Source organism: Leucopleurus acutus (assembly GCF_964270905.1).
Source record: "Leucopleurus acutus genome assembly, chromosome: 9".
Lineage (NCBI taxonomy): Eukaryota > Metazoa > Chordata > Mammalia > Artiodactyla > Delphinidae > Leucopleurus > Leucopleurus acutus.
Window position 1 is genome coordinate 88422829 of NC_139144.1, and position 18242 is coordinate 88441070.

General features: G+C 50.8%; 1 protein-coding gene across 5 annotated transcripts in view; it reads right to left on the bottom strand.

The window, feature by feature from the left end:
• The window catches only part of PLXNA4 (plexin A4), a 606963-nt gene that overhangs the window by 86988 nt on the left and 501733 nt on the right, over positions 1–18242 (bottom strand). For 4 of the 5 annotated variants that reach the window (XM_082846557.1, XM_082846560.1, XM_082846559.1 and 1 more), the window contains 4 exons: positions 12582–12682; positions 2467–2590; positions 1584–1737; positions 238–337 (listed from right to left, as the gene is read on the bottom strand). In XM_082846557.1, coding sequence (XP_082702683.1) covers positions 238–337; positions 1584–1737; positions 2467–2590; positions 12582–12682 — 479 coding nt within the window. The remainder of the gene's footprint in view (positions 1–237; positions 338–1583; positions 1738–2466; positions 2591–12581; positions 12683–18242) is intronic. The other variant, XM_082846558.1, reaches the window with a different exon arrangement.

The window sequence follows — 18242 nt, forward strand, 5'->3', positions numbered from 1 at the left end:
TAAGGGCTAGGGACTTGGAGTTCCCCAGCCCACAGGTTATCACGCTGCCCGTTCTAGCCTCTTCCCATTAACCCTGTGGGTGCCAGAGAAGGGAGTCTCTCTTCTTCTGGGGGTGAAGGAGGTCGCCTTACAGGGCCTCTAGATGGTAAGTCCTTGGGAAAGTGGTGGGATCTTCTATCTTTGGATGAACTTTGACCCCAGAAACAGGGAGCTGAGTGAGGCTGGAGGGGCACTTACGAATTGTGGACGCTGCAGTTGTAGAAGACAAAGCTGGTGCTGGCAAAGGTCATGCCTGTCTCCTTCGACTTGAGCTGCAGCTGGACGACATGGTGGTCCCCTGTGGGCGGAGCCAGCCATGAGGTGGAGGTGGGGTGGGGGACGGCCACTGCCCCGTGTCAGGTCCCACTGAGAGTAATGCACCCTGGCAAAGGGGAGCCCCCTCTCCAGGGGGTGTGCTCAGCTCTAACCGGATTCGGATTCAGTCGGGCCCGGTCCCAGGACAACCCCGAGAACAGCTGCAGAGGGTGATTCTGGTCTATTTCTCCTTCCACACTGTATTCCCGGCACCCACCTCTCATTCGCTCACCAGGTCCTTTCCTGTCTACACGCGCGCACGCACACACACACACACACACACACACACACGCTGACAGGTATTCAAATGTGCATTCACATACATGATGTCCATGCAGCCCTCACAGAATTACAAATACACACACTGATTAGCTACCAGGAGAAACACGCAGACTCTTGGCAACGCTGCCACAAATCATGCCAGAGGTTTTACACGTGGGTGTGTGAGCACTCACGAGCTCGTTCCCCATCTCTGCAAGGAAAGACCCTGTGCGGACGCCCCCTCGTCTGGCGGGCTCCATTCGGGCAGACAGCCCTGGAATCCTCGGCTGGCACCACGGAGGAGCTGGGGCCCATGTTTAATTCACAGCCCTGACCCCAGGCCCCTTGTTCTGTGCCTTCCCTGAGAGGCTCATTAATCAATCAGCTCGGAACAAATGTGACAAGCCCAAATGGGAGGGCCGACATGGAATCAGGCTGCCCAGGCAGGCCTGTCCCTCTCAGCGCTGGGCCTCTGTCCACCTCGTCCTTCTCGTGGCAGCCGGCCAGCAACAGGAAGCTCCGGGGAGGTGGGGCGGGGGTGGGGGGGGGCAACGGTTCAGGGTCAGAGACCCAGCAGTGCAGGCAGGGGGTAAGGAAGCAGATGACCCCTGCAACCCATCCCTCCTCCCGTGCCCCTCCATGCCGGCCCTCTCATGCTCCAGCATGACCTCTGAACTTGACCGGCACACTCTGCCACTGTGCTGGCCTTTCCCTCTCCCGCCCTCTTGGCACCGCTCCCCACCCAGGGTGAGGTTGACTCCTGGATGCTCACCTGGTTTCAATTCCAAAGGCAGCGGAGGGACACTCCATCCCCCTCTTCCTGTGACACCCCTACCAATGCACGCCGCTTCCTCTGACCCTCCCCTCCTGTACGCTCCCTCGATCCCGCGTGTCTGTCCTGAGTTCTCATCATCCAGGCGGCGGGAGGAAGGACTTGCCACCCCGCTTTGCCCCTGGGGACCACTCACCGTTCTCCGTGATGATCCGGGGCACCTCCTTGGCTGCTGGGGAGTGGCACTGGATCTGACTGCCTACCACCAGCCCGTCCATCTCTGACAGGTCCTCGAAGGTGCAGCTGACACCAGCTGACAGCTCTGGGACATTGTACGTCTCCAGGACCAGCTGTGAACAGCCAGGCAGGGGGAGAGAGAGGAGGAGAGAGACATGGGAGAAAGAAGGTATGGAATAAAGGAAGAAAGAGGGAGAGCAAGAGAGATCAGAGAGAAAGAGAAGAAAGAAAAGCGTGAGGCAATATTGACATACAGAAGAGACCCAGTTTACGACAGGAGAGGACAGAGAAGGTGGTGGGATGGTAAGAGACAGAGACAAAAGAAATAAGCATCTGAATGGATTTGGCCCCAGGAAACAGAACATTTAGGGGATCTGTAGGTGGAGAGAGGCCCTGGGCAGGACTGAGGCCCCGAGGAACTGCTGGTCAGGCTCCCCTCCGTTATCCCCAACTTTGGAAAATGGCAACACCAACCAGCAGGTGCCCAGCAAGAACGTGGGCGCCACCGCCCCCTTTTCTCCCTCTGCACGTACATCTTTCCCATCTCAAAGACAAGGCTAGGGCTCCCAACACTTTCCCCCTCTTGGTCACACTTCCAGTCATTTCTGGTGTCAGTTTTCCCTGTCTTTCTACCCCTTGCGCGTAAAGCCTCTTCCCCGATAGTCCTGCAAACGTCCCCATCTTCCATCCCCGGGGACACATTCTTTAACACCCCTGCCCTGCTCTGGAGCGGCCTTGCTGGCCAGCTAGGCACAGCTCTCCTGAGGGGTGTTGGGCTGAGGCCCTTTTGGGCGGGGAGGAGGCTCTTCCGACATCCATGGATCCCGGTCCCACGGCCTTACCAGGACATTGTACTGAGAGACGGAGATGTTGCTGGGATGGACGGTCAGCCGGACGCACTGCTTCATCTCAGAGGCGAACCTGCGGGGCTCTCTGGACCGCTCACAGCGCTCCTTCCGGGTGCACCTGGGAATGACAGAGCGACGGATCAGGGACTCAGGAGGAGACCGCTGGTCCAGGGAGGGGCCGGCGCGGAGGTCAGGCATTACCAGCGGCTCCTAGGACATGTCCGAACTGAGCATGCCCAGGACTAACCTAGTTTCCTTCCTCCAGCCTGGTCCTCCCCCATCAAGCCCAAACTGGAAGAAGAAGGTAATTCCAATCACTGGTTGTCACATGCGAAACCCTGAGAGTCACCCCAGAGTGCCCTCAGGGCCTCCTCATTCACAGAAAGAGCTGGAAGTCCTGTCTATTCCCCCTCCCCACTCAGCCTCAGCTCCCCCCTTCGCAAACCGAGACCGTTCTCTCCACGTATCTCTTCTTTCCGATTTCCTCGGCTTTGTGCATGCCAGCTCCTCTGTCTGCACTGCCCTCTCGCCACATTTTTCCCCATTCCAACTTCTACCTGTCCCTCTAGACATGGTTCAACTATAATGCATCTGCCGTGGGTCCCTCTTCCCACCAACCCACTCCCACCCCGGGCAACGTTAAGAGCACTTTGGTGTTTCCCACCGTCTAGAACTTCTTAGACTATATGACAATTATTAGGCTAAGCGCAGCCCTCTCCTACCAAGTGTGAACTTCTCAAAAGAAGAAACTATGCCTGACCTACTCTGGAATCCCCTGCATATCTCCTGCCCAGCAGACAGAAGGTAAACATAGGTGGGCAGGAGGGAGGGGAGGAGGGATCAGAGTTGCCGAGGGTAGAAGTTCAGAGCACGCTCTGAAGCCAGGCTGCACTGGATCCGAATCCCAGCTCCATGGCCCAGCATCACTGCTGTAGAAGGTTCGCTACTGCCTAGTGTCCGTGTCCTATTATTGTTCAAAGTGTGCCTTGTCATCAGTGGATCACATCCAGGTGACCTGGGATCTTACGGTCGTAACTGATGGAGGCTTGTGAAAGATGCCCGTAAAAGTCAGGGTGGTCCCCCAAATGCACACATCACACATAGGGGAAGGCACTTAAGCTCTCAGCCGGGGCCAGGGCTTGCCCTGCCTTCCAGTGGGAGTTGACTGCTCGGAGGTATTTGACTTTCAGGAAACAGTATTTAACCCAAGCTGGATAAGCCTGGTGAACATGGAGCTGCTCTGAGTGGCCATGATTTGGAACCTCTGGGCTACTGATTCTGCTGTGGGGTGGCAGTGAGGGAAAGCAGGGTCCTCAGAGGGACATGTTGAGGTAAGATGGGACTGCAGGGAAATCCCTCCTGAGTGCTGATCTCTTTTGGTTAAAGAGGAGAGACTCTGCCGAGAAGGGAGGATGTCAGGGGCTGTTGCAGGAGCGGAGGAAGCACCGGGCAAGGAGCTGAGTAGGGAAGGGAACAGCCAGGGATATGGAAGGGAACCTCTGTCTCAAGAAGCAGACGGGTGAGGGGTAGGGTAAAAGGTGAGGGGAGCGGGGCACCTGGATACCCTGAGCTGCTCTCGGGGTGACTCTCAAGGCACAGAGGAAACCTGCGGGGGCCTCTCCTCCCAGCCACGGGGAAGGAAGTATGCCATCCACATCACCTGGAGTTACCAAACAGAGTCCAGGTAGAAAAGAGGCAACTCCTTCTCTCTTGCAGTGGGTACAAAGGAACTTGGTTGAGGGATCTCAGGACAAGGTCTATCTGCGTGGTTTGCTGCTCCCGGAGTTCGTGAGACTGCATCTTGGCCTCGGTGGGAGGGACGGCCTAATAGTGGAGGGTCTGAGAGGAGAATTTAGCTGAGAAATCACTGAAGGCGTGGACTGAAGGAAGAAAGGGGAGATATGGACAGAAAGGATGACCTTGGAGTAAAGTGGATGTGTAATGCAGAAATAAAACAATTCTGAATAAAATAATCATGGCTACTAGTCATTGAGCTCTTATTGGGCACTGTGATAAGGGGCTTACAGTTTATGTCACTGAGCTCTCCCAGAGACGATGGGAGGTAGGTAACCATTTTAAACCCCACCTTACAGATCAGGAAACCACAGAGAGCAGTGAGTCACTTGGTCAAGGTCATCAGCTAGTCAGAGGAAGCCTGTGTGAACGCAGATGGACTCTGGAGCCTCCACTCTCACCCACTGCGCTCTACCTCCCTGAAGCTTCTAGACTAAACCCATTTTCCTTGCCATCCTGATGTCCCCTTCTGTGCTTAGGGCAATTTAAAAATGTCCTCTCAATCTTATTCTCTATGCTAATCGCCGTTTTTGCCTGCCACTGGAAACACTTTGAATATTACTGAGACTTGTGAATTCTCCAGGATCCGTCCAGGAATCTCATCCCAAGGGTGAAAGGTCAGATGTGAGTGTGGTTGTCTCCAAGGCACCCCCAGGCTGTTCTAGCAGACCCATGACAACAAGGGCATCTGCCTAAAAGTCTGGGAAGTTAATTTACCAGGCTAGCTCCTCTGCGAGGACTTCATTACCTCCGGCCATTAAGCTAATGTTATGGACTTTTCCAGGGTGTCTGCACTGACATCACTATTAATAGTGTTATTACTCCCATTAACAGCAGACCCAGAGAGCTGGTACAGACTTCAATTATTCACTGACTCCCCAACTTTGAAGTTCCTATTTCCAAGAGCAATCAGTAGATCTGAAAAACGTCTTTGATTAAATTATGCAGAGAGGAAAAATGAAGCTGCTTTCAGCCCAAACATCACCTGAAGTTACCAAATAGAGTCCAGATAGAAAAGAGGCAACTCCTTCTCTCTTGCAGGAGGTACAAAGGAACTTGGTTGAGGGATCTCAAGACAAGGTCTATCTGCATGGTTTGCTGCTCCCAGAGTTCATGAGGCTGCATCTTTCCATGGCTCCCGAGAGCCCACAACTAAACAGGTGTCATCTCCCGCAGATTTAGGTCTTACCAGGGAAGCCACCCGTGGCTTACAATTTTAAACATCCCATCTAACTGTGTAATCTTGGGCAAATTAACTTAACCTCTTTGCTGCCTCAGTTTTCTCATCTATAAAATGGGGACAAAATAGTACCTACCTAATAGGGTTATCGTGAGGGTTAAAAGATGATGCAAGTAAAGCATTTAGAACAGAGCATAGCTCATACATAATAAGCCCTCCATAACACCTAGCATTACCCCATCCCTCCTCTGCTTTCCCATCCAACCCCCCGAAACTGCAGCTGATGTAGAAGCACAGATCTCCTCCCAGACTGGACCACAGGGCAAATCAAAGATGAAAAGACAGCATGGCTGCAGCACTTTTCCTCTTAATGACGGAGGGGGAGCCCCAGATGGCAGGAGGGAGCAAAGAGGAAAAAAAGAGTAGTCTGGGCTGTAGCTCTGCTTTCTTCCTAGCTGTCAAAGGGTACTGAGAACTCAGCTCCCTTCGTGGAAAGTCAAGTTTAAGGTCAGTGTCAGGGGTGTTTTGACATTTCTACTATCCCTCAGGGCCCAAGAGGGCGGAAGCTACAAATGTTCAAAAGCACAGACAACTGACCTTCGAAGTGATAGGAAAATGTAGGGGAAGAATGGATTCCTTCTGAGTTCTTAAAGGGTCTGTCAGGGGAATGGCCTCCTGCTCTTCTGGGACTATGATTTTCCATTAGGTCAGGCAAGAGCTAGGGAACATGCAAAGGGTTAATTCATGACCCCTGGGTCGGGGGGGGCTTAGATGTTTCCTTCAAAGGGGCTCCAGGTACTTCCGAAAGCACGTCCTTGCAATCCACTGTGGGGACACCTTGGACATGGCGGAAGACCCTGCTTCATCCATCTTCCAGGCAGGACTCAAATAGTGCATGCTATATGGCTTTGAGTTTCCAGACAGTCATCCCTGCCAGCACCATTGCCACCCCCAGGAATCGCAGACCTGCAGGTGGCCAGCAGGAAGCAGGCTCCAGGAACACAGCCCGGGCCCCAGAACTGGAGTCTGGCCCCCCTAGGCTCTTCTTCCCTCCCCTTCTCCCTCCACTTTCTCTGCAGTTGGTCCTCCAGCTCCAGTTCAGAGGTGCTAAAAGCCCTTGGGGACAAAGGTCCTGGCCCCTGGAGGGGTTATTATTCAAGTCAGTGGTTCCAATGAGATTATCTTCTCTAAAGAAGCAGCTACCACCGCCTCCCCTAAGCCTGAACTTTCACTGCTGGAGAATTCCCAGCCAAGTGGAAAATTAGAAGGGAGAGGAATGGAGAAAGGAAGGGGGTGAGGGAGAGGGAAAGAGGTGGTGATTAAGTTCTCTAGAAATTAATTCCTAAATACAGTGATGGAAATATTAACTCCCAGCGCTGCTGGCTGGGCAAGCAAATTTCCATTTGGAAGTGGGGCTCTCTGTGAGTCCGGCCTGGGCGAGCCTCCAAACCGCAGTGGAGATGGGGGAAACCACCGCTGGTTCGTCTCTCCAGGCCCTCCAGGTAGTGTGGGTCTACCAGCCTCGGATATCAGAACTGGCTCCTTGCTTCTCCCTGTGGGTGATCCCCCATCCTTAACACTCCACGTTGGTCATGGCCTGTGCTTGAAGTGCAATATTTGGGGAATCTGTGTTTAGAACATGAGGAGATTGGAAACAAATGGGGTAGGGCTCCCTAAATGCCCTTTACAGAAAAGGTAAGAGGAACCTTATTCAAGTTGGAGATCACGGGGGCTCTCTGATCACTGTCTCCACATCTGGGAACCCTGACGAGGGAAGAGACTGGGTTTCCTAACATTGTTACCCTTGCCCTCTTCAGGAATGCCCCCAGAAATGGGCAGGTGGCATGTGTAGCTTGGAGGAAGGCAGACTGGATAGTAAAGGGAGGCCTTCTAGGCACATGGTGTGTAAGGGGTTTCTTATATGAAGGGCACGGACCAGGTGAGGCCTTTCAGTACCGTGACTCTAGGATGTGGAACCACAGATACAGAGGGCCAACTAGGGGATCTGACATTCATGGATTTCGGTACCCGCTGTGGGTCCTGGAACCAATCCCCTGTGGATTGGTTCTGTATCTATTGAGCTGGGGCGAGAAAAATTCAAATACACTAGGATCTCATCTGGGACTCTTTCCTCTGGACCAGAGGCTGATAAATTTTTCACGAAGAGTCAGGGAAGGCCACAGCATAGACTGCAAAGAGTTTGCTGGGCAGAAGTGGATCTGAACAATTCCTCACGACTGTGTAGACGTCCTGCAAAGAGCCCAAGGAGAGATCATTGACTTAGCGGGTGAGTATTCAGTAGCCCTTGGATACAGGTTAAAAAATTAAAATAAACATAAAACCAGGCTATGGGATACGCTAAGAAGCAGCACAAAAGGACTGGCATTTTGGAATCAGTTTGGACTTGATTAAGGGGACATTTAGTGTGACTGTGGAACAAACTTCTCTCTCTGCCCTTTCCCAGGTGGCCGCTGGACAGCCACACCATGGCTGCTGAAGACTGTCTGGGAAGGAAGACTTCCCAGCGGTGGGTTTCTCCCAGCCACCCCATCACAGCCCTCCAGTCCCGGGGAGGACAGCGGCAGGACAGGGACCACGGAGGAGGTCCTGGGTCTGACCCATAGCCTCTGCTTACACAGCCACTGAAGTCAGAGCTAGTCCCCCGGGGGGCTGCCTGCACATCCCTCCCTTAATTTTCAAGGCGTTGCTGTAAGATGGCTCTTCACTGCCATTTTATGGCAGGAAACTGAGCCCAGACTGGGTCTGTCCACAGACAGGTTCTTAGTTTTAACCCATCCCTTCTGTGTAGGCAGCAGCATGTTTCTCCTCTCCTCTCCTTTCCTTCTCTCCATCTTGGCAGAAACTATATGAAGTGAGTCCTGAACAGTGACCCATGCCAAGCCATCCAGGGAGGACATCCTTCCAAGAGAAGAAATCTGCAAAGAGGAGGGGTCCCAGGGGGGAGGGAAGGACTTTATAAAAGCTGATCTTATCTTCCGCCTGTCAATGTCCTGAGTTACATGAGCCTCCCAGGAGTGACGCTGATGACCCTGCTGAAGAAAGGTAACGTCTGGGCCGATCGATGGGACTAGGTCTGTGGGGGATCCCGTTACCTGCTGTGACTGATGGGCTTCTTGGCCTGGGCACGGGAGGGGAAGAGGGAGAGGGGGCTGGGGACCTGGGGGTTGGAGGGCTCTTTCCAGGCCCAGGACAGGTGAAAGCTGGGCTTCAGGGCTGTGGGGGCACTGCAGCCTTTCCTTTCTTTCACCCAAGTCAGAATAGGCTCAGGCCCAATGGGGTGGAGGCCCTGCAAACAAAGGCTCAAGGTGATGGACAAATAAACAGTTTGTTGAAGCTGTCATTACCATTAGAAGCCAGCAAGCCTGTGGGCTGGGGCCCGGGGCTGAAAGAGAGGGCAACAGGGGTGACCCTCCGTGCTACTGGGTTGGCAAGCCTGTGCTCAGGACAACTGAGGGTGAGTAACAGGAGGGAGGGTTTCAATTACATGAGCATTTCTTAAGCCCCTTCAGTCTGCAACCCACCTGTGCCCTTGCTGGTACAAACAGCCCTTTCAGCCACCTGAGCCACCTGTTGGTTGGGGCCCCATCTTGAGCTGCATGCATGCTCTCTCTCTCCTCCTGTTGCTCTGTCTCTGTTTCTGTCCTCTCTCTGTCCACACACACACACACACACACACACACACACACACACACACACACACACACAGAGCTTCTGCTGTCATTCTCTTCCCACAAAATTCCCCACCCTCTCACTTCTTACAACCATGGGAAAAGTTGGCAGAAGTGACAGAAAATGGATGTATCTTGACACCACAAGGAACCCTGTTTCTGATGCTCTTTTGCACAGTTTTCCTGGGGCAGGCTGGCTGGGCCCTGTAGCACGTAGCACAGGGTCTTGTCCGCGGCGTGGACCTGACAAGCATGCTTAGCACAGACTGCAACCCTCACCCCATCCCTGGACCAGAGGTCTGGTTCCCAAGAACTTGCTTCTGGGCAGAAGGTCTAATGCAGGCCCTTTGTATGCCCTGAGCCTAGCATAGTGCCTGGCACAGGGGGTGTGTGTGGGCATGGTGCTCCTCCAAAGTGATGAAACCCCCTGCACTTTTCACCTCCCTCCCTTCCTAGTAGGCTCAGGAGCCCCAGGGGGAGCATCTGCAGGCTCTCTGGCCACCCTCATCCTTCCCACACAGCCTCTGCCTGCCCTCCTTCCTGCTGGGCCCACATCCTCAGGCATCAGTCTCAGCCATGAAAGTCCTGTTGGCATCTGTTTCAAATGAAAAGGGGTGCAAACCGGACATACAGGAGAAGCAATGTCTGGCTTTGCCTTGAACTTAAGCACAAAAGGAAAAGAAAGGCCCATTGGGAAGAATTAGGAAGGGGCATGAGAGTACTTTCTGGATGAAGATATATTGTACATCTTGAAGGGGGTGTGGATTACCTGGGTTTTGCATTTATCAAAACTTTCCAAACTGTACACTGAGCATCAGTTTATCTCCCTCCATATAAATTAAACATTATATCCTGACTACAAGCATCTTAGCAGATCCAGGCATCTACTCTTCTTCACCTGGCCACGTGGGCCAGGGGGTTCTCCTGGCCATTAACTCCGGGAGGGAGGATGGATGTACAGAGTGTCACTGTGGGCGGGCAGCCTTGGCCTAGGGCGCTCGTGAGCTGAATCCTCCTGGGGGAGTTGGGCTTTATGTCAGCACAGCCCCCAGCACCAGGCCCATCCCACCACCAGGAGGCTCAAGGTCGCAGAGAACCACACTTGAGCTGGCAGAGCACCTTGGAGCTGCGGTGCTGGCTCAGGTGGCTGCACAGCTGGGGAATGTGGAATTTGGACTTGGTGGCAGATGCCCAGAGTTCACGTCCATGACTGTTTTCTTTAGGCCACGCTGAGAGTAGAGAGGCTGGCTTCCCAGTGCAGGCTGACGGCTTCCTTTGTGAACCGCCCACACCTCACCTTGACCCCAGTCCACCCCTGTTTTCTGCTGCCTGACAGGAGGCAGGTGTCATGTTACTGAGGGGAAACTGAGGCCACGCAGGAAGTAATCTCTGGTACCTCCTCCTGTCATTCTTGTTTAGCTCAGCTCTGGGGAGGGGAGGTGGGCGTACCCACAGCGCCCCTGCCGCCGTCTCAGAGCCTCAGGGACCCTGCTTTTCACAGGGCTCAGTGCTATGTGGGGCTGGCCGACGTCACCAGGCAGGATCAAAGCTGACACAGAGACCGGCCTTTGGGTCCCACAGGCATAGAGTGTCAGAGGGGGGCCAGCTTTTCTGATTGCCCTTAAATGATGCCAGGTGTGAGAGCCTCACGCCAGGAGCAGCTGAGCCATCCTTAGCCAAGCTGAAAGCCAGCTGGCCTAAGGCCCCCAAGGAAGCAATGGATCTGGAGCACAGTCCCTTTCTGAGGGCTCACTGTGTGGGACAAAGAAAACGACTTCCCCTCTGCCTTGCAGAGTATCATCGGGGCAACTCCTCTGGGTTGATCAGAGCTGACCTGGATTCTGAATGCAATCTCTTCCATCCTCTTGTATGGCGGCCAGTCTTAGGCGCCACTGCTCTCTGTTACGATACACAGCTTTGGGTACACTGCTGTACCCAGTTTCTGGTCATCTCTAAGTTACTTGCTTTTCAGGGTAGGTTGATGGGTCTCCGTTTTTTCCCGTCACAGCATAACCGAGGGATTTCAAACCTTTCCTTAGTGAACTCTAGGTCTCATTATGCCTGAGACTGTCACCTAGAGAGGGGAGGGTGCCCATCCTGGGGCCTTGGAGAGGTTGTGTTAGAATTGAAGAGGGCATGTCTAACTTTCAGAGGCACTCCTGGGGTGGCGTGAGGCAGGAAATGACCGGTAAATGCCATTGGTCACATACAGTTCAGGCTCTTAGTAAGAAATCTTAAGTCCTTCTTTTTAGTTTATAATAGTTGTGTCCAACTCACAGCCTGTCAAGTTTCAAGTGTTAACCAGAAGCCTGGGGTTCCCGCAGCCATAGCTTGGCTGGGGCCAAACTCCACAGAGTGGGTGGGGCCCAACTGCTGTTGGCTTCTCCAGTCAGCAATGCCAAGGGTCTTCGGCTCCCCTAAGAAAGGCTTTCTGTTCTCCCCTCACACCTGGGGGGTTGTCTGTACCCTACTTCTACCCCTCAGTTCATTTATCAGACTACCATTTGTCTCCACTGTATACCATTGCCTTCTTCCCACTTCTAGAGAGTAAAATGGAGCCCGCAAGGAAGAGCCACACAGGGGGATCGGCCAACACTTGGACCAGGGTTTCAAACATTGGTCTAGTGACCCCGGGCCCAGGGTGCTCTGACAGCCAGATGAGTGTTAGGGCTGCGGAGGAGGGTTCTTAGGTGCTACGCACTTGAACCTACCCCTCAAATACCAGAAGGTTCTGGGGGGATACTGAAGTCTGTTCAGTGGCTGTTAAATCACTAACTGGACAGTAGACATCACACACGTGATTTAGTGGCCCATGTGAGCCTGGAGAAAAGAGTCCAGGGATTTCCCTGGTGGTCCAGTGACTAAGACTCTGTGCTCCCAATGCAGGGGCCCCGGGCTTGATCCCTGGTCAGGATCCCATGTGCCACAACTAAGACCCTCCTGTCCAGATAAATAAATACATATTAAAAAAAATTAAAAAAAAAAAGAAAGGAGTCCAATGCCTTTTTCCTGCTGTCTAGCCCTGGAATGTCAGTCTACAGTCTACAGTCAAAGTGCAACCAGAAATGTCCAGAGATCTCCCTCCAGACCTCCAGTGTGTAATGATCCAGGGTGATTCCCATATCCTGACCCTTCATCATTCCCATGCTGACATTTCCATATATTTTTATGGGAAGTTGACAATTTAAAGGGAAGTCAGAACAAAAGAAGGGAGATAAGATTGACAAAAGATAAACAAAAGAAGGGAGATAAGATTTACAAAGGATACATTTACAAAGGATACATAGATTTACAAAGGATATATAGAAGGAAGAGTAAGAAAAGAGAGGGAGAGAAGGGAGAGGTCAAACAGTAGGAGAGTGGTGATAGAGAAGAAGACGAGGACAGAGAGAACTCCCGGGGGAGGGGGAGGGGGAGGCAGGAGGAAGCTGCCCAGCAGTACTCACGTGTTGTGGAGCACACACCAGCCACAGTGGGGATCGCCTGAGCCAAGGCACTCGCCGCAGCTCCGATACTGACCACAGGACTCCACAGGGACTCTGGTGAGCTAGGACAAGACCACACGGGAGACAGTGGTCAAGATTTTGCAGAACACCCAGTAGTTCACCAAGAAGTCATGCCATCCTATCAGGTGTATCGCCTGAAACCGTGTAGAAGCAGGAAGGGGCCTAGAGCCCCAGAACCGAAAGGGATCGTATTTGAGCAGGTGGCCCATAAGCATTGTGGGGAGACAACCAACTGTTACTTTCTTAGAAGTCCCTGGGAATAGACTCCACAGAATGCATATCACATTGTTATCAGAGATATTTATAACATGTACATTTAAATTCTCCCACCACCCCAACCCCCAACTATCTCTACAAATGTGCCATTCATCACATATTTATCTCTTATCAATGTAATAAACTCAAATGCTGCTTCTTTCTCTGTTCTTGTTTCTCTTTTGCCTTAAGGTGTTTTGCCCCTTCCCAGAACTTCTCCTTCAGGTTTCAATCTTTTTGTGGTTCCAGAGAGCGCTGAACCCGAGTCCAAGACGCTTGTCTCTCTCGTTAACAAGGTGTAATCCACTCGCTCCGTAGGGGACACTTGCTTGCTCTCTCTTTCTCATAATGTTGGCCAACTGGCTCATAAAGTTGTTCACTCTGGTGCTTTCAAAGAGCAGCTGTTGCTATTTCTCTTCCTACCCGCACTCTTTTCATGACTAGAGGCTTCCTCTCCAACCCCAGAACTTTATCTTAGCTTTCACCAGCAGCTTGTTAATGTAAAATGTTCCACATGACATTTCTGTTTAGCCCAAATGCTTCCATTTCCTGCATACTCCTAAAGCTCTTTTGAATTTCTTTGTTCTCCAATGTAGCTTTTTTTTTTTTTTTTCCTTTCTCTTTCTTCCCTTTGCGGTACGCGGGCCTCTCACTGTTGCGGCCTCTCCCGTTGCGGAGCACAGGCTCCGGACGCGCAGGCTCAGCCGCTCCGCGGCATGTGGGATCCTCCCGGACCGGGGCACGAACCCGTGTCCCCTGCATCAGCAGGCGGACTCCCAACCACTGCGCCACCAGGGAGGCCCCCTCCAACGTAGCTTTGCCCTGATGTCAGTCTTTTGACATGATTTCTCAGGGCCTGAGACGTAGGAGGTACTTAATAACGCTACACAGGATCAAATGGAATTTTAATTTTCTTCCTATAGCCTTGGTCTTTCTTCTCCACTTTTGCCAGTTTCTTCTTCACAAAAGGTTTTGGGTTTTTTTTTGTAATCATTCTTTTCCATTCGGGATACCTTTTTATCTCGATGGAGGACTTCTTAGCTAACCTTTCAGCTTGAGCTAAGAGAGTTTGAGCTGGTCGTCCTTTTTAATTTCTTGCCATCAGACAGTAGACACGAAGAAGCATACATCACGCTGACCTGGCCGAGCCTCTGTGCTTCACGAGCAAATGCAGAGGCCGCGTTTTCCCTGCTGCTTCCTGGTCTGCCTCCATCAAATTATGTACCACTTGGCGGAGGCTACGTGTAACTCGTGCACGGGCGAACTGGCACCAGAGTCTGCTCAATTAGTCTCGAAGCTCTCTTTTGGAATTAATTAAGAATTAATTATTATTTTCAAATCCCACATGATTCCTTTTTCCTTTCCACCTTAATTTTCTTCTTCCCTTTATATATCTTTTCTGTTTTCTCAAGTGCCCATCGAGTGATCTTAATGACCACCTTTTTTTTTTACTTTTTCCAAGGTACCTTTTAGCTTCCTGCTCCTGTTCCTATAACTTTGCCCTTGGCCTTGGTGGCCCTTTCTCCACATTCTCAGATGTCTTTTTGCACATTTGGAATTTTATCTTTCCTTTTATTACTGCTCATGCAATCAGCCTGGGCCATGCCTTGGCTCTGCCGACATACCACCTTCCAGTTTTTGTAATTGGTCCTGACAATCAGACTCTTGCAGATTACCCCCCCCCCCCCACCGACTCTACACACAGTCAGGAACTGACCCTCCTCCTGTTGCCTCTTTAATTGCCTTCCCTACCCCTTAAATGGGCATAGACACACTGGTCATGTGAGCATATAAATAATGGTGCCCAAAGTAGCTGGACTCCTAGGAATTCATGAGTGGTAACGAGGTCCACAGTTACTTTCAATATTTCCAAAAGCCTAATGAAAATTGGATTGTTGCTGTCTTCTGTTGGTTTGCATACTCTGTGATGTATTTCCCATACTAAAAATAGGACATATATTATTACTTAATAAATACAGTTTGTTTAGTAGGCAAAAATCTTTCAAAACTTGATGCCTAGAGCTGAAAAAAGTAATAAAAGGGGCCAAAGATGATGAAAGTTGGTAACATAAGTACATAATAATGTTTTCATATGTTCCGGCTGCTTGTCTAGCACTCCATATTTTGCACAGGCTTAAAGAGGAAATCATGGCTTGTTCAAGCAAAAGCATTTTCTTGGTCTGAACTTAATATCCTCCCTGGTTTCTCCCACTGATATGTTCCATAATCTGTCTCCGACGGCCGTGCCATGGGGTTCTGGGGTGTACAACACAAGAAGAGCCAGCTGCTTGCTGAACCAGATCTTCTCCAAAGCCTTTGCATTCAGATTTCCAAAAATATCTTGCAACTGGCATTTAATAATGCCAATACCTGGAATTGTAAAGTCCTTCGTCTCTCGATTTTAAACAAGAGTCATTTTCATTTGGTTGGAAACAGAGTAGGAGCCTGCAGAGCTGGGTTCAAATTCTGACTTCACCATTTACTGGCAATGAGATCCTATTGTCTCTGAGTCCCATTTTTTCTCATCTTTCAACGTGGAGATAAAAATCCCCCTTAATTCACAGAGTTTCCCAAAGCACAGATGACCCAAGAGGTTTGAAACAGCCTTGTAAATGGTCAAGCACATTGCAAGTGACAGTTCACTCTTACTGTCATCTTTGTCATTAATCCCCATTCCTCCTTGCGTTGCCGCTTTACCTCTCCCCCTCGTCATCCCAAACTGCTCTTCCGAGGCCTCGTGAGCTTGGTCAGGAGTTTAACGCCTGGAAGAGCTTTTCTCCCTTATTACCTTGATCACATCATTTCCTCCCTGAACTGGGATGTCTGCCCCTAAACCATTCACTGCTTCCCCTTGGCCCAGCTTCCTAGACTCATTCAGGGCTTTCACCACCTACAGTTGGTAAAACCTACTTCGCTTTGCTTTTCATCAGGGTGGATCCCTGCTGGACAGGGACATAAGTCCTGGGAAGTTATTATGCTACCCAACTTCCTTTCACCTTTTCTTATAGGCTCTTTCTATCTGCACGTTCAGTCATTTTTTATTACTCTTCTGAAATTTATCTAGGTTTTCTCCATTCTTTTCAAAGCATGGATGCTAAAACCGGGAAACCGCCAGGATTCTGACAGTCCATGTAGAAGGGTTACCATCATTTGAAAGCTGAGTGCCACCCACCCCTTCACCTTTCCAGGACTTTCCCAAAGAAAACCAGGCCCAGGGAAATTTCCAAAGTCCCACCATCAGACAGTATTCTCCGGCACGGCCACGCTCGCCCAGACTGACCCCAAATCTCCCAATGTACATCATTGCTTTGCCTCACTCCCCATCCCGCGTGTAATTCTGGAAAGCATCAGAAATTTGCCTGACACTTTAAATCACTTTTGAAAATTAGATTCAGCCCATCACTTATCTGGGTGCAATTCTTTACCCGAATGGCTCTGCTTACCGTCCACACCTTGCTGGTAAGCTGCACAGGTGGCCAGATGGATACGGAGCCACCTTGGCGCTGTGATTCTCTCTCCCCAGATACCTAGATCCTCCACCCACGCCTTACACCAAGCAAAGCCGGCTCCTCTCCTGACCCTGGAACACAAACCACTCCAGATGCAGAGCCACACAATTAACTGAAACACCCAACGCTGATTAAAGTCTTACGCTACAGTGCCAGGCGTGCTAATTAGCTGAGTGAGGGAATTCCGACCACAGGAAGAGGTGAAAAAAGAAAGTCATGGGGCGGGGGCTTCTGCCTGGAGAACAAATCAGACGGCAATGTGACCTATCTAGAGATGACTGTATCCTAGCGATGGATGGTCTCGGGGACCACAAACAACTGAGGTCTGTCCCCTTGTGGCCACTGGACTCCAGGAGAGGTGCTGATTGACGCAGCTGCAATAGCTCCCTCACTGCTTCTAGAGACAGGAGCTCCACCACCTCTCAGGACCCCTGTGTGTACTTACACTGTGCTGGGGGAGAATGGGTGGGGGGCTTCGGGTAGGGTAGTCTTCCCGGCACGTTCTGTCGGCGTTATGCAAAAAACCTATTGGGCAGTTTGGCAGATCCTCAAAAAGTTACAAAAAGTTAAACTTAGAATTTACCGTATGATCTGGTCATTCTACTTCTGGGTAGCTACCCCCAAAGAATGAAAAGCAGGGACTTGAACTTGTACACCAATGTTCACAGCAATATTGTTCACAATAGCCCAAAGGTAGAAGCAACCCAAGTGTCCATGGACAGATGAATGGATAAATAAAATGTGGGATATACATACAATTGAATATCATTCAGCCTTAAGAAGGAGGGAAATTCTGACCCAAACTAGCACATGGATGAACCTTGAAAACATTACGCTACGTGAAATAAGCCGGTCAGAAAAAGACAAATGTTGCGTGATTCCACTTATACGAGATCTAGAATGGTCAAATTCATAGAGGCGGAAAGTAGAAAGGGGTTGCCAGGGGCTGAGGGAAAGGGAATGGAGAGTTGGTGTTTAATGGGTCCGGAGTTTCAGTTTGGGAAGAAGAAAAGCATTCTGGAGAAGGATGGTGGAGACGGTTGCCGTGCAATGAGAATGCACTTAATGCTACTGAACACTTAAACGTCAAGATGGCGAATTCTATGCGATGTGTATCTTACCACAGTAAAAGAAACAATAATAAAAAAACAACTATTGGGTAGACGTAAGAACACCTATTTCCTTCCCAGCAGCCTGGGTCAAGGGGGAGAAGCTTTCTGTTGGTAGACCGATAACAAATTCATGTGTACGAAATATTCTGAGATCCCTGAGTGAAAAGATAGGCATCGTTTACTCTTTTCAATTTAATCTCAAATGGACAAAAGTGTTCGGGACGAATGTCTCTTATCGTGTGTTGTCATGTAAGTGGATCTCTCACTCTCAGGCTCTGGACCTCCGTTTCCTGATTTGGAAAAAAAATGTCACAGCCTTGTTCTACCCAGAAATGTTCCTCACCTCCCACCCCTTCCAAGAGGCACAGGGGAGGGTCTTGGAATGCACATACTTCCTGTGAGGTCAAATGCCCTTGGTTTTAGCAAATTCTCCTGTGATCGCTCAGCTTCTGCATCAGCATTTCTCATCCCTAATTATGACCAGGAGCATCTGTGTGCCCATCTCCATCCCACGTCTCTTTCCCCTTCCATTACCTTTCTGGGAATCACAGGGGTTTGCTTTACCCTTTTTGCCAGCAAGGTAAACTTCCCTAAATACTATAGTGTAGTTCTGTCTGGTTTGGAACTATGTTTAATAGAATCATCACCTCTACTCCCTCACCTATCCAGCCCCATGACCGAGACCATGAAGTTACAAAACAATGACCTGGGACAGGAAGACAGGG